The 23,712-nt window shown below is 52.3% G+C and overlaps 1 protein-coding gene across 7 annotated transcripts; it reads left to right on the forward strand.

Moving 5' to 3' along the window:
* Nucleotides 1-1,059: 1,059 nt before the first annotated feature.
* MEIOSIN (meiosis initiator) lies at nt 1,060-23,614 on the forward strand. 7 transcript variants are annotated; one of them, XM_033843954.2, is made up of 15 exons: nt 1,060-1,332; nt 2,952-3,022; nt 8,448-8,538; nt 14,090-14,198; nt 15,639-15,773; nt 16,656-16,901; nt 17,659-17,694; nt 17,872-17,980; nt 18,815-18,912; nt 19,397-19,552; nt 19,937-20,010; nt 20,988-21,152; nt 21,229-21,464; nt 22,280-22,369; nt 22,971-23,614. In XM_033843954.2, the coding sequence occupies exons 2-15, from the start codon at nt 2,952-2,954 to the stop codon at nt 23,185-23,187; spliced, it is 1,833 nt and encodes a 610-aa protein (XP_033699845.1). In that variant the 5' UTR covers nt 1,060-1,332; the 3' UTR covers nt 23,188-23,614. The 7 variants fall into 7 exon arrangements, with proteins under 7 accessions (XP_033699845.1, XP_033699848.1, XP_033699843.1 ...); XM_033843957.2 differs by having other exon boundaries at nt 14,087-14,198; nt 22,759-23,113; XM_033843952.2 differs by having other exon boundaries at nt 1,062-1,332; nt 14,087-14,198.
* The last annotated feature ends 98 nt before the right edge of the window (nt 23,615-23,712 follow it).

Here is a 23,712-nt window from a genome sequence, read left to right on the forward strand (position 1 = left end):
ACCGATTTACTTAAACTGATTAACATAATAATTAACAGTGCCTTGTACTTTCTCAAACACTTTCCCATCCATTTTCCCCCCTGGTTTTCTTACTACCACCTCCTAATTTACAAATAAGGAAATTAGCCTTAAACTTTAGGAGGGAGGATAGCTCCATGCACTAGAAATTTGTACATATCATAGTTAGAAGATTCACGAAGACAGGCACCTTTTTGTATCTTGTTCAAGCACACAGAAGAGTGTAAATAAATGTTGAGTAAATATCTATTGTATGTTAATTATATGCCAGACACTCTGCACAGAACCCAAGAATTATCCCACATTTATAAAAACTAAGGCAGAAAGAGATTGAGATTCTTCTCCAGGGCAACACAGCAATAAAGTGATATGAACTGAAATGTGTTGGACTCCAGGGCCTCTGCTCTCCACTAGGTTGCTAGATCGTCTCCCCTTAAGCTATATTTTCCTGTCCATCCTCCTCACGGGCCATGAGAGTGAACTTTCTAAAATGGAAAGTTTGCTATATTAAGGAACGTAACTTCATGAGGGGAACTGCTATTAAGGCTCGATTCCAATGGCCCTCCTCTGAATCTTTTCTCAATTTATCTCTCTTTAATGCAGCCTGTGCCTCACTAGATTCTCACGGTCTGTGAGCCTTCCCAACTGCACTGGGAAGACTTTGGCTAAATTCCCAACTTGTAGCATAACGCTTGGCATAGGCCCTCATTAGACATGCGCTAAAGAGAAAAGTTGGCAACGGGACACCAGAGGTTGGGAAGGGAGACTGGTCACATCTCCTTTGCTTCCGGAGAATTGGCACTTAGGGAGACCCCGCCTCCTCATTAGGCTCCACTGGCTCAGGACCTCAGAAGAGGTCTGGGGGCGTGGCCTGAGGGGGCGGCACCTGCCGAAAAGGCGGGCAGCTGAGCGAGCGCTGATTGGTCGGCACTTTGGCGCGCACCGGAAAAGACTGTGTCAGGAGGCGTGAGGCCAGGCTAGCTCTGTGGTGGAAGACAGGGCCTTCCCCAGGCGCGCGTGCGCACGGCCACTTGAAGCCTGCCAGTCTCGCACCCAGCACATCTTGGCAGGAACTGCTGAGGGCGTGGCCTCGCCTCAGGAGTTCGCTCTTGCTCTCCTCCTCAGGCCTCGCGCAGGAGCCTCGCGCCAAAGGGGATTCGCGTCCGCCTCACGCTTGGAACGTGGTGGCTGAGGCCGGCTTGAGGTTCGCGCACGCAACCAGCCTACCGGGACCAGCACGAGACGCTGTCTGATCAGGCTCCCAAGTGTGGGGCTGGCGCAAAACCAGAAGGGCGCCATTTTGCACGTCCTGAGGCGGGTGCTGGAGGCCAAGGGGAACGGGTCGGGTGACTAGCCGGCCAGAGGGGAGCCTGGGGTCCACTTCGTGGTCGTGGCCTCCCTCTGGGAGTGTCAGGCAGACGGGAGGGCGGTTGTGCCTTGGGCGCCCGGGCCCTGGGGGAGGCAGGACCCGAGCAGCAGAGCCGGAGTTTGGGTTTGAGGCTGGGCCTAGGTTTGGGGATCCACGCTCAAGTTTGAGATACGAAGTCTCTGAATAGTGTTGGGGATTTGGGGGTCACAGGTTAGGATCTGGGGTCTCGGGATTTGTGTCTGGAGAGAACTCGTTTTGGAAATCTGCAGGTCTTGGGTTTTGCGGCTGGAAGCTTTCCTGTTGGAATCAGAGATCCTAGTCTGGGGATCTGGAAGTCTAGAATAGCATTTTGGGGGTGCGGGGTCTAATTTGGGAGGATTGAAGCTTCAGTGTAGATTTAGGGTCTAGAATCTCAGTGTAGAGTATGAGGTATGAGATTTAGGGTCTGGGGTCACAGTTTGGAACTTTGAGAATTGTTAGGGCCTGCAGTCCCCCACATTGAGTATGAGGCTTCAGTTTTAGACTTTGGGTTTCAGAGTGGAACTCACGGGTGAGATCTCAGTTTAGGGTTGGGGGTCACAATTTGAGGGTCTGAAGTGACAGTTTGGGGATCTAGAGGTCTTGGTTTTAGGATCTGAGGTCAATTTGGGGGACTGAGGTTTGCTTTGGGGAGATTGGATTTCTTACTTTAGGGTTTGGGTTCTCAATATTAAAGTTTGTGGTCTGTGTTTTTTTCTTTTTTAAATTAATTTATTTGTATTTTTGGCTGCGTTGGGTCTTCGTTGCTGCGCGTGGGCTTTTTCTAGTTGCGGCGAGCGGGGGCTACTCTTCGTCGCGGTGCGTGGGCTTCTCATTGTAGTGGCTTCTCTTGTTGCGGAGCACAGGCTCTAGGCGTGCGGGCTTCAGTAGTCGTGGCACACGGGCTTAGTTGCTCCAGGGCATGTGGGATCTTCCCAGACCAGGGCTTGAACCCGTGTCCCCTGCACTGGCAGGCGGATTCTTAACCACTGAGCCACCAGGGAAGCCCTGGTCTGTGTTCTTAATACTAGGATTGGGTTCATATTTGGAGATCAGAAATTAACAGTTTGGGGGTCTAGAGCATCTCAGTATTAGAATTTAGGGCGTTTAGGTTTGGGAAGGCCTCCTTTTTATGTTCTAGGTCCTCACTTTGGGAGTTTAAAGACATAGTTTTAGTATCTTAATATCACAGTGTAGAGATCTCAAGCCACAGTTTTCAGATGTGGTTCCCATTGCAGGGTCTGACATTTCACTGTTAAGACTGAAGTTCTGAAGTCAAAGTTTGGGAATCTGCTCCTTTTAGTTTTAGGTCTGGATCGTGATTTACGGGCCCCAATTTGCAATTTGAGATTCATGGACTTCAGTTCAGAGTTTGGGCATTTTAATTTGGTCTCTTGACCTGTGTTTATGGGGACTGGGGACTTATTTTGGGATCTCTGAGTGCTCAAAGGAGTATGATGGGGGAAATGAGGCTGCCCGTCAAGCTGTGCATTCCTCCTGGAATCCCAGAGGTCACTAATAATTCTTTCTTTTCCCCTCTTTGCAGATGTGGAATTCCAGCAAGCACTTGTGTTTCCCTGAACAGCCCAGGACCAACTTCCTGGGTCCCAGGAACAGGTAAGTGTTCCCCCGGCCCACCTCCCTCACAGCTCCAGCCACTCTGGTTGAATAATAGTAACAGTAGTGTTTACTGAGCATTTACTAGTTTGCCAGACTTTTTGCTAAGGCTTTTGTTTGTATAAAATCCTTTAATCCTTACAACAACTCCACGAGGAAGTAGGTGCGAATATTACCACCATTTCAAGATGAGAGAACTCTGAGGTAGTTGGCAAAGATCATCTCTAAGCCCTTGCAGGTTTTGACATCCTGATTTTCTTAAATGCCCTTCCTTCCTTTCTTTAATTCACGTATTCATTTTGCCATCAAGCACCTACCAAGTGTCAGGAATCGTACAGAGGGGATTTTCCTAGCAGATTGAGGGTTGGATCAGATTTCTCCCTTCCTCTAAAGTCTGGATAAAGAAGAGAGCCAGAGTTCATCTTATTCCCCACTGTCTTCCCCAGTGACTTCCCGCCCACCTATGTCTTCATTTATTAACTCCAAAAATAAGTGTCTGCTTTGTTCAGGTTCTCTACTTAGGTACTGTGCTCAGAAGGGGCAAATGAAGAAAATGAAGAATGCCTCTCTCACTTGCCTTTTCCTCCTGGAATTCCAGAGGTCACCAACAATGCATTCTCTTTCCCCCCTTTCTAGATGTGGGGTCTTTGTATTAATAAAGACTCTTAGTTGCAATTAACAGAAACCTAGCTAAAACTGGCTTATGCGTAATAGGGGATTTATTGGATCCTTTAAACAAAAAATTCCGGGGCATCAGGCTTGGCTGGTTCTAGTTGAGGAGTTAAATGATATGGCCAGGAATCTGCCTCTCTTTGCTCTGCTCTTGTCTGTGTTGGCTCTCCATTTGTGAGGGCAAGATGGCTCCCAGCCACTCCAGGTCCATATCCTGCCAACTTGACAAGCCTAGCAGAGAGTCTCTTTCCAGGATCCGTTGACTCTGATTGGTCAAGCCTAGGTTACAACCACAGTCCTGAATCAATCACTTGACTTCTTGGCTAGACCTTGCTTCAGTGCTCCCTAGTGGAAGGGGAGGTTGGGGTCAGCTTCTCTGAACCATATGGACTGAGAGTGGGGAGGGATCGTTCCCCAAAGGAAACTATTACCAGGAAAGGGAGGAATTGGATGTCGGTCAACCAAAAACAACAGTTTTATCAACAGTAGTCATCCAGTACAATACCCCCACCCCATTCTCCAACATCCCTTATCCCTAAATCGTTCCAACAAATGACTGTCTACCTTCTGTCTTGAACTAACATTTCGTGAGCGCTCCCTATGTGCTAAACACCTTCTGGACAAGATCACACTTTCCAGCCACCTCCATTTTGTAAATGAATTATAAACAGGCTCAGAGTGATGAAAGCACTTGCCCAAAGTCACACAGCAAGTGGCAGAGCTGGGATTTCAACCAGATCTGTTTGCTTCAAAAGCTGAACCTTGTAACCAACTATTATGCTGCTTCTTGGGACTGCCCCCTGCTTTGTCCCACTTTGGGACAGCTCTTACTCTTAAGTTCCTGCACATGTTAAAGCAAATTAGGGTCTGGGCCTTGGTTTTCCCATAGCTAATATGAGAAATTTGGACTGGCTCTTGATTAAGGCTTCTTCCAGCTCCTGCATTAAAAACACATTAAGGGACTTCCCTGGTGGTGCAGTGGTTAAGGCTCTGTGCTCCCAATGCAGTGGACCTGGGTTCAATCCCTGGTCAGGGAACTAGATCCCACAGGCCGCAACTAAGAGTTTGCATGCCACAACTAAGGAGCTGGCAAGCTGCAACTAAGGAGACCACGTGCCGCAAAAGACCCAGAGCAACCAAATAAATTAGTTAAATATTTTTAAAAACACATTAAAAATTATAGTTTATGACAGCACTGGTATAAATATGAATATAATCCAAGTTGAATTATATTCATTTATTTCTCTTCTGGTTTTAAAAGAAATTAAAACATTCTCAAAGCCCCTAAAAGTAGCACCAGCCCTAGGCACTGTGCTTACGCTACCTGATGGATAAGTCAGTCCGGGATATAACAATAAATAAAAGAGACAGGGCTTCCCTGGTGGCTCAGTGGTTGGGAGTCCGTCTGCCGGTGCGGGGGACGCGGGTTTGTGCCGTGGAGCGGCTGGGCCCGTGAGCCATGGCCGCTGGGCCTGAGCATCCGGAGCCTGTGCTCCGCGGCGAGAGAGGCCACGGCGGTGGGAGGCCTGCGTACTGCAAAAAAAAAAAAAAAAGAGACAAAAATCCCTCTCCTTATGTTTATATTTATAAGAAAGAAAGAGAGAGAGAAGGAGAGGAAGGAAGGAAGGGAAGGAGGAAGGAAGGGAAGGAAGAAAGAAAGAAAGATTTCAGATGCTGATAAAGGATATGGGGATGTGACCAAGAATGTGCTTATTTAGATCAGGTAGTCAGGAAAGGCCTCTAGGGAGATTACATTTAAGCTAAGCGTGGAATGGCAAGAAATCAGCCGTGTAAAAATCGGGGCAAAAGAACATTCCAGGTGGAGGCAATGGTAAAGGCCCTAAGGCAGAAATAAACTTGGCAGTTGAAAGAAGCAGAAAAAGACCCATGTGGCCGGAGCTGGCCTGTTCCCCACAGAATCAGAGGGCAGAGCTGGGATTAGTGGGTGAAAATTAAACAGACTCTGAGGAAAGAACTTGGCTGAAACCAAAACCATCCAGCCAGGAAAGGAGCAGCCTTGAGAGCGAGCGCCCAGTTCCCCGAGGCCCCTGTGAGCAGAGCCCCAGGTCACACCTCTTCAGGACCGCTGCCCAAGAGCAGCCAAGATTTTGCATTTCCTGGTCACCCTTTTTCTCCCTCCAATTTTTTTTTTTTTCCTGGAACTCCTGTGTTTGTGCAGAAGGCTCTCTCAGTGCTTTGCAAAACCCAGAGGAAACACCCAGGGACTAGTTGATATGAAACCCTTTTTCTCAGACATGGTCAAATAGCACCTTGAACTTAAATAGACCTGGATACTTTTTCTTCCTGGCTTTCTGTGCTGTTTCTCTTTGGAGTTTCTAGGGAGTCCTCTAGAACAGCAGGAAAGTTGCATGCAGAAAATAAATATCAGGGCCAGGCAAGACGTTAGAGGTCAGCCTACCCAGTGTTTCTCCACGGATAGAAACCCAGCACCCACTCTTGCCCCTCGAAATTATGGTTTCTATCAGGAAAGAACTAGAGGCCAATTGGTGGTTTTGCTTTTCTTTCATTCCTTCATTCAGCTGACTAATACGTGTAGTCTCCCGTACTCATGGTGGTTCTGGGAGGGTGCACTGGAAATGCCATCCCCTGCAGAAAACACGTTAACGCTTCCCGTTGGGCTTCAGATAAAGGCATAACTTCATACTGTGAGCCTGTAAGACCCATAAGACCCTGCGTCATCTGGCCCCTACCTCGTCCTCCAGCCTCATCTCACCCCACAGGACTCCTTGCTTTCTGTGCTCCAGACACTTCAGCTTTATTTCCTCTGACTTCTCCATGCTCCCTCTGTCTGAAACATTCCCTCTCCCCCTCCACTGACGCAGCTCCACTCATCCTTCAGAGCAGCTTCTGGCCAGGTTTCCTTCCTCTGGAAAAACCTCATAGGTTAGATCAAAACCACCTATCACAAGTTTCCATAACACCGAGCAGCACCTCTCCTTTGTCCCCAGGAGGGACATGTGATTCATGCAGTCACAGAGCCTTGAGCTTAGAAGAGCCCAATGCTTGGTTTAATGCTCTGCTCTCACCATCCTGAAATTCTTCACTTTTTTTTTTTGGCCAGGCCGTGCGGCTTGTGGGATTTTAGTTCCCAGACCAGGGACTGAAGCCGGGTCCTCAGCAGTGAAAGTGCGGCGTCTTAACCACTGGACCACCAGGGAATTCCCAGAATTCTTAATTTCTGAACAAGGGGACCCACAGTTTCATTTGCAATGCCCCCACCCCCAGCAAATTATACAGCTGGTTCTGGTCCTAGTTGCCATTTTATGTTTATTTGTGTGACAATTTGATGAATGACTTTATCCCCGACTGCATTGTAGGCTCTAGAAGGGGCTGTAGTTGTTTTATAGTCTTCTGTCCCTGTCACCGATCACACTTCCTGGCACATAGTAGGGGCTTAATAAGTAATTGCTGAATGAATGAGCGAGAACGATTCTTTCAGGACTTCAGAGTTGGGTTAGGGAGATAAGTGTCTCCCACACTGCTCCCCCATGTCCTCGAGGGCAGGACAGTGATTCCTCTCCCTTTCCACAGTGTCCAGCACAGGGCCTGGCAAAGAGGGGGTGTCAGTTCGTGGGTCTGAGTAGGAACCAAAGATACATCTGTAATCAAGGAAGTGTTTTGGGCTGGGCAGTGCTGCAGGTGACACAAAGTGTTGTGGACATTCAGAGTCGGGGAGAAAAACAAGGGAGGTCGGGGGAGGCTTCCTCGGGTGGCAATTGAATCAGGCCCTGAAGGAAGGTGAGATAAGGTTTGGTGGAGACGAGGTGTTTGGGCCTTCCCGAAGAAGTAGCAGGAGTAGTGGCAGCGGTGTGTAATTTGGGAGAGAGACTCCAACGTCTTTGTGTCTCCATCCGTCAGGAGAGAGGGGTACAGGTGTGCTTACACGGATATATTATGAATTATGGATTCAGGGATTAGATCCTGGAAGTTCTGCGTCTGCTCAGGAGTCAACTTCTTTCATGCCCTTATTTATTCAATCATTTAGCAAATAGGCGATGACTTCCCGCAGTGTGCCAGACCCTGTTCTAGGTGCTGGAGATACAGCGGTGCCCCCTACTCAGCTCTCCCCCAACTGCAGGGACCAGAGAAATGCATGAGCACAGGGGCAGGGGGACCTGAGCAGAGATACCTCACCTGGCCTGTGGAGTTGGGGTCCACTGATGGGAGAGAACGAAAGGAAGTAAGAGATGAGACCAGAAGGGTCAGGCGGGCCAGGCCATGGGGGGCATTATAAGCCATGTTAAGTAAGGGTTTAAACTTGATCCTTCATAATGGGATGGCATTGAGAGGTTTGAAGTGCTTATTAGTAACTAATGTATTCAGTCCTATTGGTAGCCCTCTGCCTCTGAAAGAATATCCTCATTCCTTTTGCACAGATGAGAAAACCATAGGCAGGTTTGTGTTTCAGAAAGATCACCGTGACTCTTGTAGAGAGTGTGGCTTGGAGGAAGCCAGATGGAAGGCTGGGAGAACTATGTCAGCACATGGACTAGGGCAGGAGCGAGGGGACGGAGAGAAGGGATTGGAGGAGGAATGGGCAAGATTTGGTGACTGATTGGACCAGGGGATGGGGGAGAGTGAGCAGTGCAGACAATTCCCAGGCTTCTGTCTTGGGTGCCTGGGGCAGGGAGCTTCTCTGAGCTGGGGAACACTGAGACAAGCGGTCTGGGGGGTCAGATGCCAAATTCCATTTCGGATGTCCTAACCCACACCAGCTCTTGCCCCAAAACAGGAGGGCGAGTAAAAACCACACCAACAAACTGCAAGAGCTGGCATTGCTGCTACCTGTGGCCCTGAGGACCAGTACCAAGAAGTTCACCAAGGTAAGGGGGCTGAAGGAGATGAGGTGGATTTGGGAGGCAGATCTGAACATATCAGCAATTGGGTTGACCTCCCTTGTCCTAGGAAACCTAGACAGACCCACCCAGTGACAGCACTGACATGGCAATGGTCCTGACTGGGAATTTCTGGGAGTCTGTGATCCCATGACTAGAAGCCTGGGGGATTCTTTCCTGCAAAGGAGGCAGGGGGAATTGGGAGGGGAAAAATAGGCAAGGTGCCGGGTCAAGGTCATCCCTCTGGGGGTCACACAGCCTGCATTTGAGCCCTCCAGCCCCACACCTGCAGAACTCTGGGCAGCTCGCTCAGGTTATCAGCCTCTCAAGCCTCAGGTTTCCCAGCTATAAAACAAGAAAAAAATAACTCCTCCTACTCAGCGATATTGTGAGACCAAAGTGACATGATAGCCATGACAGGGCCTGAATAAATGTCGGTTCCCTTTCCGGGTGCCTTCTTTTGTGACTTTGTGGGGATCATCTCCATGAGGCAGGGATAAAGCTTCTCGGTGCCTCCCCAGTGGCCACTCAATAAATGTTTATAGTGCTGAGCTAACACTTGCTCCCAGGACGAACAACTTAATGTGAGACTCAGAGATCTGGAAGGTTTGGTGTGATGTTTTCTTGCTATAGTTTCTCTCATTCATTCATTCATCAGCCATTAATGGAAAGATTGTCAGATGTCAGAAGCTGTTCTGCCGGCAACAAGGGGAAGCAAAGAAATTTGAAACCCAGCCCTCCTCCTCGGAGAACTTAGAATCTGGTCAAGAAGATAAAGATTTAGGGACTTCCCAGGTGGTCCAGTGGTTAGGACTTGGTGCTTCCACTGCTGGGGCCCGGGTTCGATCCCTGGTTCAGGGAACTGGGACCCTGCAAGCTGTGTGGCACGGCCAGAAAGAAAAAAAAGAGGAAGATTTGAATGCACAATAACTGATCCGACCTAGAATGTTATACTTGCCTTCAGAGAGGTTCAGGGCAGCGGGTGTTTGGGAGAGATTTGCCCGACCCTAACCCTATCCTTCTCCCTGCCAGCCACAGCCCATCCATCACCAGATCACGCTGCTTGTCTCTCCTAAATCCCTCTCAATTGTAGGTGCTTGTATCAGTTTCCTGTGGCTGCTCTAATAGATTACCACAAACTTAGTGGCTTAAAACAACACAACTTTGTTCTCTCAGAGTGCTGAGGTCAGAAATCCAAACTCAGTCCCACTGGACTAAAGTCACGGTGTCAGCAGGAGGGTCCAGCGGAGCATCCATTTCCTCTCCCTCTGCCAAATTCTAGAGGCCGCCTATGGTCCTTGGCTCACAGCCCCTTCCAAGCCAGCAGCGTAGCATCTTCTAGTCTCTCCTCTACCTCTGCTTTTGTCGTCATTCGTCTTCTCTGCCTTTGACCCTCCAACCTCCTGCTCATAAGGACGCTTGTGATTACACTGGGCCCACTCAGACAATCCAGAATAATCTCCCCATCTCAAGATCCTTAACTTCATCACATCTGCAAAGTCCCCTTTGTCATACATGGCAACATATTCACAGGTCCCGGGGACTAGGACGTGGATGCCTTTGGGGGAGGCATTATGTAGAGCACCACAGTGCTCAAAAAATATCTGGGGGATTTTGCCCTCTGTCCTCCAGCATTTGAGTATCTGGTGTGCGTAGGCACTATAAGTTCTCGTCGGGCAAGGCAGAGAGGACTGGGACACAGCCCCTGCCCTGGAGGAATGACAGTTGAGCCAGGGCACAGGCAGCATTTCATCACTGACTAGATGACCACATCTCTTCGTGGAATCCTCCCCAGGCCTCAGCCCACTTTCTTTACCATTGATTCTCTGCTGTCTTAATAATCCCACTTCTTCCCCATCTTCATCCTCCCTTAAATTCATTCCTGGGCCCCCGGCTCCATGTACAACCAGTGTCCCACTCAGTCCCCAGCCTGCCTGACATGCATCATCACAGCTCGTCCAAGGGCTGTGTGACGTGCTCAGTCCACTGCTGAATAAACCGTGGGAGCTATTATGCCTTGTTTTGCCCGTGTTTGAGGTTTAGGCTTCAGCTTAGGTCCGTGGTATCCTTCCTCACCATCCTGGCTGATTAAGTGCCCCTGCCCCATGTGGTCCGTGGCTTCCCATCCCTCTGACCATCACAGCCCTCTGCACATTACTGTGATTGTTTCCATTTCTCTGATTCCCTTTATCTTATTTTATTTTTTCTAATTTTATTTTTGGCTGCATTGGGTCTTTGTTGCTGCGCGTGGGCTTTCTCTAGTTGCAGCGAACGGGGGCTACTCTTTGTTGCGGTGCACGGGCTTCTCATTGCAGTGGCTTCTCTTGTTGTGGAGCATGGGCTTTAGGCACGTGAGCTTCAGTAGTTGTGGCGCGTAGGCTCAGTAGTTGTGGCTCGCGGGCTTAGTTGCTCCGCGGCATGTGGGGTCTTCCTGGGCCAGGGCTCGAACCCATGTCCCCTCCATTGACAGGTGGATTCTTAACCACTGCGCCACCAGGGAAGTCCCTCTCTGATTCCCTTTAGATGAAGAGTTCTGCAAAGGTAAAAACCATAATGGATGAATCTCTATCCCCAGCACCCCAGGGCCTAACACAGAGCAGATAACAATAACAGTTGCTCCCCACTGACTGAGAGTTCTAGGTGTCAGACAGTGGATGCCAAGCTTCTTAGATACATTTTCTCTCTCTCTCTTTTTTTTTTTGAGATAGCTACTTTATTTATTTATTGGCCATGGCATGAGGCATGCAGGATCTCAGTTCCCCAACCAGAGATGGAACCCGCGCCCCCTGCAGTGGAAGCGCTGGAGTCTTAACCCCCGGACTGCCAGGGAAATCCCTACATTTTCTCATTTAATCCTCCCCCCAAGGCTTGTGAGATGAGTATGAGTATGCTCATTTTTTGGTTCGAGGAAACAGGAGCACAGAGGGGTCATATTGTCCAGAGAGGCACAGCTGGCTAATGGCAGAGTGAGTCAGATGTGTCTCATTCCAAAGGCCCACACCCTCCACCACTCTGTCACTCGATGCTCGATAGATGTTTGCTGAATGAATGAATGAATGAATTTCCCTCTGTTGAGACAGTTATAGTTTGCATCGATCTTACCTTCAGGAAGTCTCTGGGATTTGAACCTCTGGTGTAGCCCCTGAGCTAACCTTCCCAAAGTTTCAATTACCAAGCTTTCTTTCTGTCCTGAAGTCTGAGTTGATGCCCAGTTGCCTTCTGCATAAAATCTTTGTGCTAGTAATAATAAGTGACACTTTATATTGCTTTACAGTTTACAGAGAATTAGCTTAGTGAATGCCCACCATGTGCCAAGCCTGGTGTTGGAGATACTAAGCTAAAAAGACAGGATTTGCTTTTGAAAAACTCATGGTCTATTTATACAAAGATAGAAAAGGTCTTTTTTTTTTTTTTAGTAAATTTATTTTATTTATTTATTCTTGGCTGCATTGGGTCTTCGTTGCTGTGCACAGGCTTTCTCTACTTGGGGAGAGCAGGGCTACTCTTCGTTGCGGTGAGCGGGCTTCTCATTGTGGTGGCTTCTCTCATTGTGGAGCACGGGCTCTAGGCACGTGGGCTTCAGTAGTTGCAGCACGCGGGCTCAGTAGTGTGGGTCGCGGGCTCAGGAGTTGTGGGTCACGGGCTCTGGAGTTGTGGGTCGCGGGCGCTAGAGCACAGGCTCAGTAGTTGTGACACACGGGCTTAGCTGCTCCGTGGCACTTGGGATCTTCCCGGACCAGGGCTCGAACCCGTGTCCCCTGCATTGGCAGGCGGATTCTCAACCACTGTGCCACCAGGGAAGCCCCCAAAGGTTTCTATTTAATCCCTTGAGAAGCCGATGAAGGTGTTCTTTCTCATCCAGATATCAACTAAGCATTTATTGGACAACTGATTTATCAGGCTCTGTGCTGGGCGATTTCACACACACTAATTTATTTCGTCCTAATGATAATCCTCTGAGGCTGAATGAATATCCTCGTTACCATTGCACAGATGAGAAAACCGAGGCCCAGAGAAGTAAAATGACCCGCTCCCAGTGCACAGCCAGTAAGTAGCAGGTTGGAGCCAGGCCCCAAACCAATAATCTCTTGGCTGTGTCACGTTATTCCTTAGTTAGATTATAGCTTCCTTCCCTGGATCAGGTTAAATAAGTTCAGTGACTGTATTATATTTTATGGAACGATTTCACATAAGTCACCTCATGAGACCATCCTTTTTTAAAATTAATTTTTATTGGAGTATAGTTGATTTACAATGTTGCGTTAGTTTCTGCTGTACAGCACAGTGAATCAGTTATACATATACATATATCCACTCTTTTAGATTCTTTTCCCATAAAGGCCATTACAGAGCATTGAGTAGAGTCCCCTGTGCTATACAGTTGGTCCTTATTAGTTATCTACTTTATATATAGTAGCGTGTATATGTCAGTCCCAGTCTCCCAATGTATCCCCCACCCCCCCAGACCATGTTTCCTGATTTGGGGTTGGAAGATTCCTGCTAACGGTTTTGTTGTTATTCTGGGGATCCAGTTCAATCCAAAAAATATTTATGGGTGTTCTTCCTTCACCAGGCTAACTCCTTTCAGTCTTCAGTTTAAATGCTGCCACTTCAGAGAGGCCTTTCTAGACACCCAAGTCTAATTTCAGAGTCACCTGTTATGCTCTTTTATTCATAATGCTTATCACACACTTGATCATTTTTTATGAATTATGAGTTTATTAAGGTGCGCTGCCCTCCCTGGATTGTAAGTTCCATGAAGGCAAACAAAAGTATGTCTAGTTCACCCCTCCACATGGCTCTTAGTGGGTAGTATCTTTTTTAGCTTAGTGTCTCCAATACCGGCCCAGCCGGTATCTGGTGGCCGGTTGGGGGATGCCCGCTGATGCTGTGGGGAAGAGGCGTTCCTTCAGTGATAACTGACTAAGTCACCTCTCGATTCTGTGTGCTTGGGATCCAGAAATCAATTAGCTACAGTCTCTACCCTCAGCTAGTTCAAGGTCAATGGGAGAGAATGATACATAAACAGACAATTATAAAACACTGTGACAAGTGCCTTGGTGGAAACAGGCCCAGGGTTTTACAAGAATGCAGAGGAGGGACATCTGACCCAGCCTGGGTGAGGGGTCAGGAGGGCAGGAAAGCTTCCAGAAGGGGAGAACACTGTGCTGAGGCTCAAAGGAGGAGAAGCCAGGGAGGGAGTCTGTGGGGAGAAGAGGAGGGCTTTGCGTGTGCCAAGGGCCAGGGGTGGGAAGCTGAGCAGTGTGTGTCCCCAAAACTGGACCAGGAGGCGAGCAGGCCTGGGTTCAGATCCCAGCTCTGCCACTTCCTCTCCGTAACCCAGCAAGTCTCTTTAACGCTCTGGGCCTCCGTTTCCTTAGCTGTAACCGCTGGCTTACTGGGCCACAGTGAGGACTAAAGAGCAGAATAGGAACCTCTCTGCCAATGGGGGGATTGTTGGGGCAGGGTCCCCGGTCCCCAGCAGCCTCACATCATCTCAGGCCCCCGCTCAACCCTGTCTTTCTTTTGGGGGCAGAAGGAGATTCTGCTGCACGTCCTGTACTACATTCACTACCTCCAGAGAAAAATCGATGCGGCCAAGGCCTTGCTCGAATTCCACACCACCGATGGGAACGGTGGACTGGGGGGTAAGTAAGTTCAGCCGACGTTTCCCAGCACCTGCTACGTGCCAAGCATTGTCCTGGCTGTCAGGGACGCTGAGTGACTTAGACTGGTCCAGTCCTTCCTGGATCTCACAGCCTGTCTCACGGGACAAGTCAGAGGGATGTCCAAAGTGCTGTGACCCCAGAGGAGGGTGTCTGGGAAGACTGTGGTGGGAGGGGCCTCGGAGCTGGGCCTTCGAGGACAGGGAAGGGGGAACCATGCCAGGCAGAAAAAACAAGGTGAACAAGAGTCTGAAGGCACGAGAAGACACCTGTGGGACGTCCGGGGACAGGCAAGCAGTTGGGTATGACTGGAGGGGTCGTGTAGCACCCAGATGATGTGCGCAGACTCCTGAGCCAGGTCCCAACTCAGGCACAGTCCTATCAGCTTCTGATAGGGACGTGGGATTCCAGAAACCTGCGGGTGACCTACACTGCTCTGTGCCTCAGTTTCCTCATCTGCAAAATGGACCCATACCCCCTTTCTGTGTTTGTTGTGAGGATTGAATGAGTTAATACATGTAAAGAGTGCTGTAACACGGCGCCTGGAACAAGCCAGTCATCCCATGCCGTGTGTGCCGGCTGCTGTGGTTACTGGTGGGAGGAATACACGGGCAAGAGGGGTAGAAGATGAGGCAGGGACGAGATTCTGAAGGGCCTCAAGCACCTGGCGGAGGAGGGAGATGAAGAAGATGAGAATGACTGGAGGCCTTTAAACCAGAGGAAAGCCATGATCAGAGTTACTTTGAGGAAGAGGTGCCTGACATCTAGCGTGGGGACTTGCTATTAAGTAAGAAGCTGGAGTGGGGGAGATGAGTGAAGATACTTTTAGGGGTGATCTGGATGGGAGTGATGAGGCAATGTAGCACCATAGCTGAGGGTGTAGACAGAAGTAGGTAAATTTGGGAGTATTTTTTTTTGGCCATGCCGCACAGCATGTGGGATCTTAGTTCCCCGACCAGGGGTCGAACCCATACCTCCAGCCTTGGGAGTGCAGAGTCTTAACCACTGGACCGCCAGGGAAGTCCTTGGGAGACGTTAATGAGGAAGAGTTGAGAGGCCCCGGGCCACCCAGGGTGGGTGCTGGAGCCCCTACCATCTTGAGGAGGCTGGAGGAAGAACTGATTTGGGAGGCAGAAGACGGGGAAGCATCTGGGAAGTGCTGGGTCTGTCTTTCCTCTCAGCCGGGGCCCGGAATGGCCCTGAGGACAACTGAGTTCTCGCCTGTACTTCTGCCGCCTGGCTACACAACCTCAGCCAGGTCCCATCTCCTCCCGGGACCTCAGTTTCCCCATTTGTAAAGTCAGTCTGGGGACCGTGGCAGCCTCCCTGCTCCCTGTCCATCATGAAGTGCTGTCCAGAGGCAGCATTCAGGATGGATAAGGGTGAGGGCATCTGACCTGCCTCATTCTCCGTCCTGCGCAGGGCTGGGTTGGAAGCCGGCCGCAGGCCCAGCAAAGTGGAGACACTCCACCCCATCCAGCACCCCACACTCTCATGAGTCCCATCTTTGGGGAGGCTGCCAGAAACCTCGGAAGAAGAAGCCGGCCCAAGCATCAGGTACAAGCCGTCAGTGGGGACAGAAGAGGGTGCAGGGGTCAGATGGGAGCGGGGCTCCTTCTCCAGGACCGTCCCCACTCCCGGGAGGCCCAGTCGGCAATCCTGAGCCCTTGACAAGGCTCTGGATTCAGATGTGCCTGGGTTCAGCTGTGGTGCCTCCTCTTCCTAGCTCTGAGGCCTGGGGGTGGGTCCCTCTTCTCCTGTGAGCCTCAGCTTCCTGGTCTGGAAATTGGAGGGCCTGCCACAGGGTGGCCCTCAGATCAGGAGCCAGGCGCATGCCGCTCAGGCAGTGCTTAAGTGATGGGGCACATGGCCAGTGCCCAGGAACGGAAGCTGCTGTCAGCATTTATCATCCCTCTGCCCAGTCATCCATCCCCAGGCCAGGGCAGCAGGGAGTGTGGGGTGACAGAAGGACCCCAGTGAGGGAGGCAAGTGTCCCAGGTCCCACCTCAGCCTTGCTACTAACACTACCTGTCCCTTCCCCTTTTCGAGCCTCTGTTTCCACGTCCTTAAAAAGGGAGTTGGACCTAATCAATGATTTCCAGCTCTGGCTGCACATCTGAATCACTGGGGTGCTTTTAAAAATGCCCATTACCTGTGCCTCACACCCAGAAAGTTGGGCTTCAGTGATCTGGGTGGAACCTGGGCATCAGTATTTTCAGAGCTCACAAGGTGATTCTAACGTGTGGGCAGGGGAAGGGGGTGTCCGACTAGGTGGTCTTTAACTGAGGATCTGGGCCTCTCCGGGAAGGACTGAGTGACCAGGCCAGACAAAGCTTTGAAGCAGGTTATTGGGCCCAGAGCAAAGACCCCCACCTCAGCCACTCTCCGGTGACAGTCAGGCCCCCAGCCCTGTCTGACGCCATCTCTCTGCTCTCCCAGAACGCCAGACCCGGGCCCAGAACCCTCGTCGCTGTCTGGCCCTGGACCAGCCTAAGAAGCAGGTGACCCCATCCCCAGACCAGAGAGGAGGAAACATGGTGGCGACCATCACCCCTCCAAGATGCCTCGACTCCTGCAGTCACCCCAAGGCTGTGTCATCCCCGTCTCAAGGTGACAGAAAGGGAGGAAGATCCTGGCTGACACTGCTGCATATGGCTGAGAACAGCGTCCACTGTGACATCTCAAGTTGGTGTCTTTCCTCTCCACTAACTTAACCACTCGTTTATATACCACTTGTCAGGCACCCTCGACGTCCCAGGCACAGTCCTAGTCGCCAGGGATTCTACAATGGACAAGAGAGACGCTGTGTCGCAGCCTCTTTCCAAGTTTCCTTTTCCCTTCAGGCTCTGTTGGGGGTGTAAGCAGGGGTCAGGGTCACAGAACTGGAGGCAAGAGCAGGGCCGCCTCGTGAGCCTTCCTTCACTTGAAGCAGCCAAACGCTCTTGTGAGTCCCCCTCCCTTTGCCAGCTTGCAAAGGTGTGACACCCCCAGGAGATACGGGCGCGACTGGAAGGCGAGGCCTCAGGTCATCCTATTCCTCTGTCTGTTCCTTCAGCCTTTCCTCCCAGAGCATCTCCTCTGGGCCAGGCCACGTGAGCGGTGCCGGTGACAGTCCAGTGAAGAAATCCCACACTCTCACTTCCTGGGGTCGCCCAGGAGGCTGTGGGAGCCCCAAGGAGGCGCCTGACCCACCTGGGGAAGGAGGGTGTCCCAGATCTTGAGCTAATCTTGTGAGCTTGGGCCAGTTACTTGATATCTCAATGCCTCAGTTTATTTAACTGTAAATGGGTATTATAAAAACCGTACCCTTTGGTAAAGGGCTACCGAGTAGTATGTAAAACTTAAGATTAAAACCGTGCTGCCTTGGTGAGCACTATATACTTGTTTGCTCTCATCATCTTCATCATCATCACTCTGCTTAAGGATTTTATCTTCCTTACAGCTTCTGATAGGGCCGTGGGATTCCAGAAACCTGCAGGTGATTCAGGGAGCCCCCAAACCTCACACAGAGGCCCCAGAGCCTGAGGTTTTGGCTGGGATGGGGGGAGGGATAGGCTGTGGCATACCCCAGCACCTCTCCGTCCCTGCCTCTGTGAGTCCCAGGATTTGGGCCAGACACAGGAGTGACCATCCTGACTTGCCCCACCCCCCGTAGGCTGCTGTGGCAAAAACAGTGCCCAGGATGCGGGGCCTTACCCTGCCTTCGAGGCCCAGCAACGGGTTGAGAGGATCCATTTTCTCAACAGGACCCAGCCCCGTCCCAGGTAAGGGAAGCCGAGGTATGTGAGTGGAAGAAGCTGAGGCGTTTGGTGGGATTGGCTAAGGCTTGGTGAGAAATGGGGTCAATCACCACCCTCGACTGGTATCTGTGGAGTGAGCACTTCTGAGGGCCTAGCTTTGCGTCAGGCATCATGAGCTCGAGGGAAAGCCTTGCTTCCTACGTGTTGACCAGGGCCGCATCCTCTCCCTGCCTCCCGCCCCGCCCTCTACCCTGTCCCCAGTAGTCACCTGCACGGCTTTTCTAACACACAAGACCTTGATCATGTCAGTTTTTGGCTTTAAGCTATTCCCTCCTGTTGGGTAGAGCCCGGATATCTTAATTAGCATTTGAGACCCTCTCTGGTCCCAGCTCACCTTGCCAGCCCCCTTTCCTGCTCCTCAACTGCAAACCTTACCCTTAACACCACCAAATATTCGCCACTCCCTGCGGGAGCCAGGCCCGTGTCCCCTCTGGGCTTCTCACCCTTTGTTCCCTCTTCCTGGAAGCTTGATCCCTTCGTCCACCTGGAAAACTACCCATCCTTTAAGCTTAGCTCAGCTCGGTCCTCCCTCCTGCCCTGCCCACCGTCTGTGTCCTCCTCAAAGCCCCATCACAGCTCTGCCCCCGTGTAGTCAGCTCTGATTGCAGCTGGCCTCTCCTTATAAGCCCTGAAGCTCCTTGAGGGCGGGCACCCCCCAGCGGCCGGCACGGAGAGATCCCTGTCTTAGTCCACAGTGGGTGACACTGAGACACCCAAAGGGGAAAGGGCTCGCCCCAGGGCCCACGGTGTTTCCAGCCCGGGGCTCCAGGTCTGCCTCTTCAATTCCTCCTCTTGCAGGCAGAAGCTGGTGTGCGATTACAGCGAGGAGGTGGACAAGGAGTCCCCAGATGCTGACCCTTGGCTTCCTGCCTGGACCCCAAAGGGCAGCGCCCATGGTAACTGAAGCTCTGTCTGTCCTCCTTGTAGCCTGGAGTGGGGTCTTCTTGGTACCTTCCTTCTGAGGATGTCTGTGGAAGGGAGGAGAGCGGGAAAGGGATGGATGTCCGCTAAGCACAGGGATGGCAACACACAGCCTGCCCACTGTCCCTGAGCCATCAGTTGCCATGGAAGACGTTGCTGATCAATCATTACCCTTTCTGTTGATCCCAGACACTGCCTCAGAATCTTTCTTAACACAGAGCTCCAGATAGCTAAAGTCAGTCTATTGGATCTGGCACATCATGATATTGATTTTTTTCCTGGCCATTCCTAACAAGACGCCAGGCACCGTGCCTCTTAATTTCCTCTTCCAAGCACTCACCACAAGGAACTGACAGTCACCTTTCCCCAGTGTCTGGCACCATCTGCTCAAAGCCAGCTGCTGTGCTGGGGAAGAGGGCAACCTCTGACACACCCTCGAGCCTGATATTTCCTTTTCAGGGAGCCCACTCGCCTTGGGGACTCCCCAGATTGACAACTGGAATGCGACAGGCCACCGGAGCGAGATCCTAGGGCTCAGCCCCTCCCTCTTCAGCTCCCCGGGGAAACTGCAGCCAGAACAGATCCTGGAGGATGGCGCCAAGCACCTGACCCAAGGTGAGCACCTTGGTTCATTCAGAAAAAACACCTGCAGTGACACCCACCAAGTGTGCAGCCCTGTGCTGGCAGTGCTGGATAACCAGGGATGAATCCCATCCCAGCCCTCAAGGAGCCCACAGCCTGGTGGGGAGCAGCCCCAGGCCAGCGTGGCACGTGGAAGGCTCCAGGAGCCTGGAATAGGGACCCACTCACTCTGCCCAGGTTGGTGGTTCCCCACAGGAGCTGGCCTGTGAGCCGGATTTGGACTTGGGGCAGAAGATCCCAAAGCCAAAGCCAGAGAAGGGCACTCCGGCTAGCAGGGGCGGCGGAACAGGCACGGGGCCCTGAGAGAGGCGTTCCCGCCCCAGCCACCCCTCTGGCCTCCCTCCCCGCCCCCGACAGCTCTCTTTGAAGAAGTATTCTTAGATCCTGCGTCTTCGCCTTCCGCCTGCACGCTTGAGGGACTACAGAAGAAGGTAGGTGTCTGCCCATGCATCTGTCCGCACACACGTCCATCCTTCTCTCCACCCGCTTGATCCACTCATCCGTCCCCTCGACCTTTCAGCTCCTCCCCCACTCACCTGTCCATCCATCATGCTTCTCCTCATCCTTCCAGAGACTCACCCACCATCTGTGCCCTCACCTGCCTGCCCATCCTTTGAACACTCCCTGCTGGCCACCAGGCGCCCTGCTCTGTGCTGGGCCCTTAGAATGAACCAGACACAAAGGATAAAAGCTGAAAGCTGCCAGGTGCCCAGAAAAGACCCCACATAATTTTATGACTGCTCTATGAGTCAGGCTCTCTTGTGAACCCATTTGACAGATGAGGAAATTGAAAACAGCCGGTGACCCCCAGGATCCTCAGTTGGAAAGAGCCTCCTTCCCAGGCCCCCGGGCTGATTTCTGTAGCACCGTCTGCTCCAGCAGTTCAACGTCTGACTGCCAGAGGGGCAGCCCCAGCTCCGGTCCCCAGTGTGTGGCCCCCTCCAGTGTGTGGGAAGGTGGCCCCCTGCCTCAATGAATAGCTGAATCTGCTGTAGAAACAAAAATAGACACCTTTAGCGGAGCTCTTGGAAGTGCAGCCACTGCACCAAGTGCCTCTCGGCCTTGCAGAGGATGTGTAGTGACACCATCTGTGCATGAAACTGAGGCTCAGAGGAGCTAAGACTTGCCCGGGGCATCACAGCTACTTTGCAAGGTGGTAAACTGATGGGATTGAGAGAGAGTGCCCCAGAATAGGAGGCAGAAGACCCCCATCCACCTCCTCTCCAACCCCCTGTGGGAACTGGGGAAACTTAGCTTGAATTTCTGAGGAGGCATCTGGAGGCTGTTTTGAGCCTGAGCTGTTTGTGATGATGCTCGTGTGACCTCCTAGGAAAGCAGTGAGTGGGGGCCATGAAGGGACAGCATTGTCCCCCTCCGTCTTCTCCCAACTTTCTCCTTCACCTCCCAGGACACACCCCCTGAGGCCCCCGAAGACCTTCCCGACTCCCTCAGCCGGTGCCAGTCCTTGGTCTCGCTGGACCACTGCTACCTGTCGCTGTGTGAGAACAGCAAGGAGCTGTGCAGCCCCAGCTCGGAGGACACGGACACAGACTCGGTGTGGAGGCAGCAAGAGGTGAGGGAGACAGAAAGCCATCCGCCTGGTCAGTCCGCGTCTCCTGCCTGCCCTCACCTCTCTGTCTCCCACCCAGGATGTTCAGGCCGACCTCGAGGGCCTGCAGTCCTCCAGCGATGAGGATGAGAGTTATACGTGGACCCCCACCCAGCGGGCCTCAGCCCTGCCCGCAGCCGGAAGGAAGGGCAGGGCGGGCAGGGGCCTTGTGAAGCCCAATGAGAGCAAGCAAACCCCCTGCCCCACCCAGATGAAGAAGAAGTGTGTCAACGGCTTCATCATGTTCTGCAGGATGAACCGGAAGCAGTACATCAGGTGGGAGGGCGTCCTCTTCAGCCCTGATTGGGGCCCTACCTCACTGTCCATCCACCGGCAGAGCAGGCCACCCACTGCTGCCGACACATTCCTCAGCCACGCTCTCCCGGCCTCCCCCGGCCCCGTGGCACTGGTCAGGGCCCGTGCACTGCAAGCAGTGAAACTCAGCTCAGACTTAGGAAAAATAGGAAACTAACTGGCTTGAATTAATTAATATAATGAACTAATTAATATAATTAAATTAACCTGAAAAAAGAGGAGCCACCTTCAGACGTGGTTGGTCCTTGGGCTCAAGGGACACTGCCCGGGCTCCTTGTCCCCCTCCACTCCGCGCTCTGGGTTGGCTTTGTGCTCCATCACGCTGGGCTGGGCTGGGGCAGGCTCTCCCGCAGGAGCTCCAGGCTCGTGTCCTGTCTCCCGCCCCAGCAACCCTGTGGGAGGAGTGCTCCTCGTTTCTAAGATTTCAAGCAAAAGTTCTTGGGGCCAACTTGACATGATCTATCAGGCACCTAGCCCTGAACCGATCTTGCCAGTCTGCAGCCTCCGTGGAGAAGAGGTGGTGCTGGTATTGGAGCGGCGGATACAGGTCCCAGGACACGGGGTGGCCCCTTTCCAACCACCATTTAGTCCAGCTCCCTTCAGGGGGCGCGAAAGGAGGCATCTTTCAGGGCAACACGGAAAGATCCGAGTTCTCAGCTTTGGAAAGCTGTGGCTCTGAGAGGGCCAGGGACCCTTGTGTGGTCACACCGTTGGCCTTCGCCCAAGCCAGGCGAGGCTACAGGCCTCTCCTCACCTCCTCCTCCCTCCTGCCCCAGAGCCTGCCCTGGGACCGCATCCACGACTGCCACCAAGGAGCTGGCCCACCTCTGGCGGATGATGACCCTGCAGGAGCGGAGACCATATTGGTGAGCAGCCCCTGCCCAGAAGGTGTGGGTGGCAGAGGCGAGGCCCCTGCTTCTCATCCTGCTCTGATTTTCAGAGCCTTGAGCTCTGTGATGTTGGAAACAGGTTGGGAGTTTCCTCGGGCAGGAGATTTGGGTGTCACGAGCTCTTATGAAAGAGTTGGGGTGACAGAAGCAGAGCGGCACTCTACCCCTGGCTGTAACTTCGAAGGGCAAACAGCTTAATTCTGGATTTGGACCCCACTGCCCTAAATTTCCTTTGCCCTCTCTGCCACAGGGAGTTTCTCAGAGCAGAAAGCTGGGTCTTAACTCCCCTGTCGCTTGGTCTTCTTCTTCTCTTCCCCTCTTGATGCCCCGTCCCCCCTGAAACCCTCTCCTCTCCACCTGCCCAGCTTGCAACTGGCCCCGGAAACACACGTGCACGTGTGCAGATGGTGACAGGTCCTCACGGGAGCCAGTGGCTCCCCCGCTGGGGCCAAATAAAGCCCTGGACACCCCCTCAGCCCAGGCCCTGGTCACTGCTGGGGCCAGAGCACTGGGGGTGGGACAGAGATGGTCGGGAGGCGACCGAGGAATCCTGCCCATCCTGCCACCTCTCTCCCAGCACCAAAGCGCGCAGGTTCAGTCGCCGGCACAACCGGATCGTGAAGAAGGTCAGCTCCAGCAGCGAGGACGAGGACTGGGAGACCCCCAAGCCCTTCTACCAGCTGCTGGCTGAGAAGGCCCGCCGCCGCTATACCGCGCGTGAGGGCAGCCTCACTCCCTCCGCCACTGCCTCGCAGCTCCTGCAGCCGTGGTCTGAAACGAGGCGCCGGTGGTGAAGAGGTTGTCTCGTCCTGGGCATCACCGCCGCTAGTGCAGAGCCCCTCAGTCAGGCACCCCCAAGTTGGGAGGCGGCTATTTATTGACCCCGGTGCTTTGTGCGTTTGCCTTGATACGGGGCAGCCAGAACTTCTCCCGCCCGGGGTAGCAGGCGTCTCACAGCCCCTTTCAAGCCTGGCCTGGCCTATCAGAGGAGCCGCAGGTGGGGAGGAAGGACCCCCCCCCCCGCCACCCCCAACAATGAAATGCAAGGAGGTGCAGTTGCCCTCTGCCTGTCCTTTGCCCAGCCCAGAATCAAATGCTTTCACCCAGTTGTACCTCACTCTATGCCTCCGGCCCTGTTCTATTTATAGTTCTATTTATAGATTATTTATTGTTTTTAACTAAATAAAGTGGAAACTGTTACCAGCAAGAGACAGGGCCGGGCCCCTGGTCTCCTGCTTTCTCAGCTCTGCTCACGGCAGGCACCTTCCCAAGCAGCACCACAAATCTGACCTCCAACCCTGTTCCCCCGAGAACATCTG

The sequence above is a fragment of the Tursiops truncatus genome, chromosome 19, assembly GCF_011762595.2.
Source record: "Tursiops truncatus isolate mTurTru1 chromosome 19, mTurTru1.mat.Y, whole genome shotgun sequence".
NCBI classification, from domain to species: Eukaryota; Metazoa; Chordata; class Mammalia; order Artiodactyla; family Delphinidae; genus Tursiops; species Tursiops truncatus.

Excerpts from the sequence above, each read along its gene's own strand:
- MEIOSIN (XM_033843952.2), top strand. The coding sequence starts at position 2,952 with ATGTGGAATTCCAGCAAGCACTTGTGTTTCCCTGAACAGCCCAGGACC. Across the intron at positions 17,981-18,814 it reads AGGACCCAGCCCCGTCCCAG|GCAGAAGCTGGTGTGCGATT; the intron begins GTAAGGGAAGCC and ends CTCCTCTTGCAG. Across the intron at positions 18,913-19,396 it reads CCCAAAGGGCAGCGCCCATG|GGAGCCCACTCGCCTTGGGG; the intron begins GTAACTGAAGCT and ends TTTCCTTTTCAG.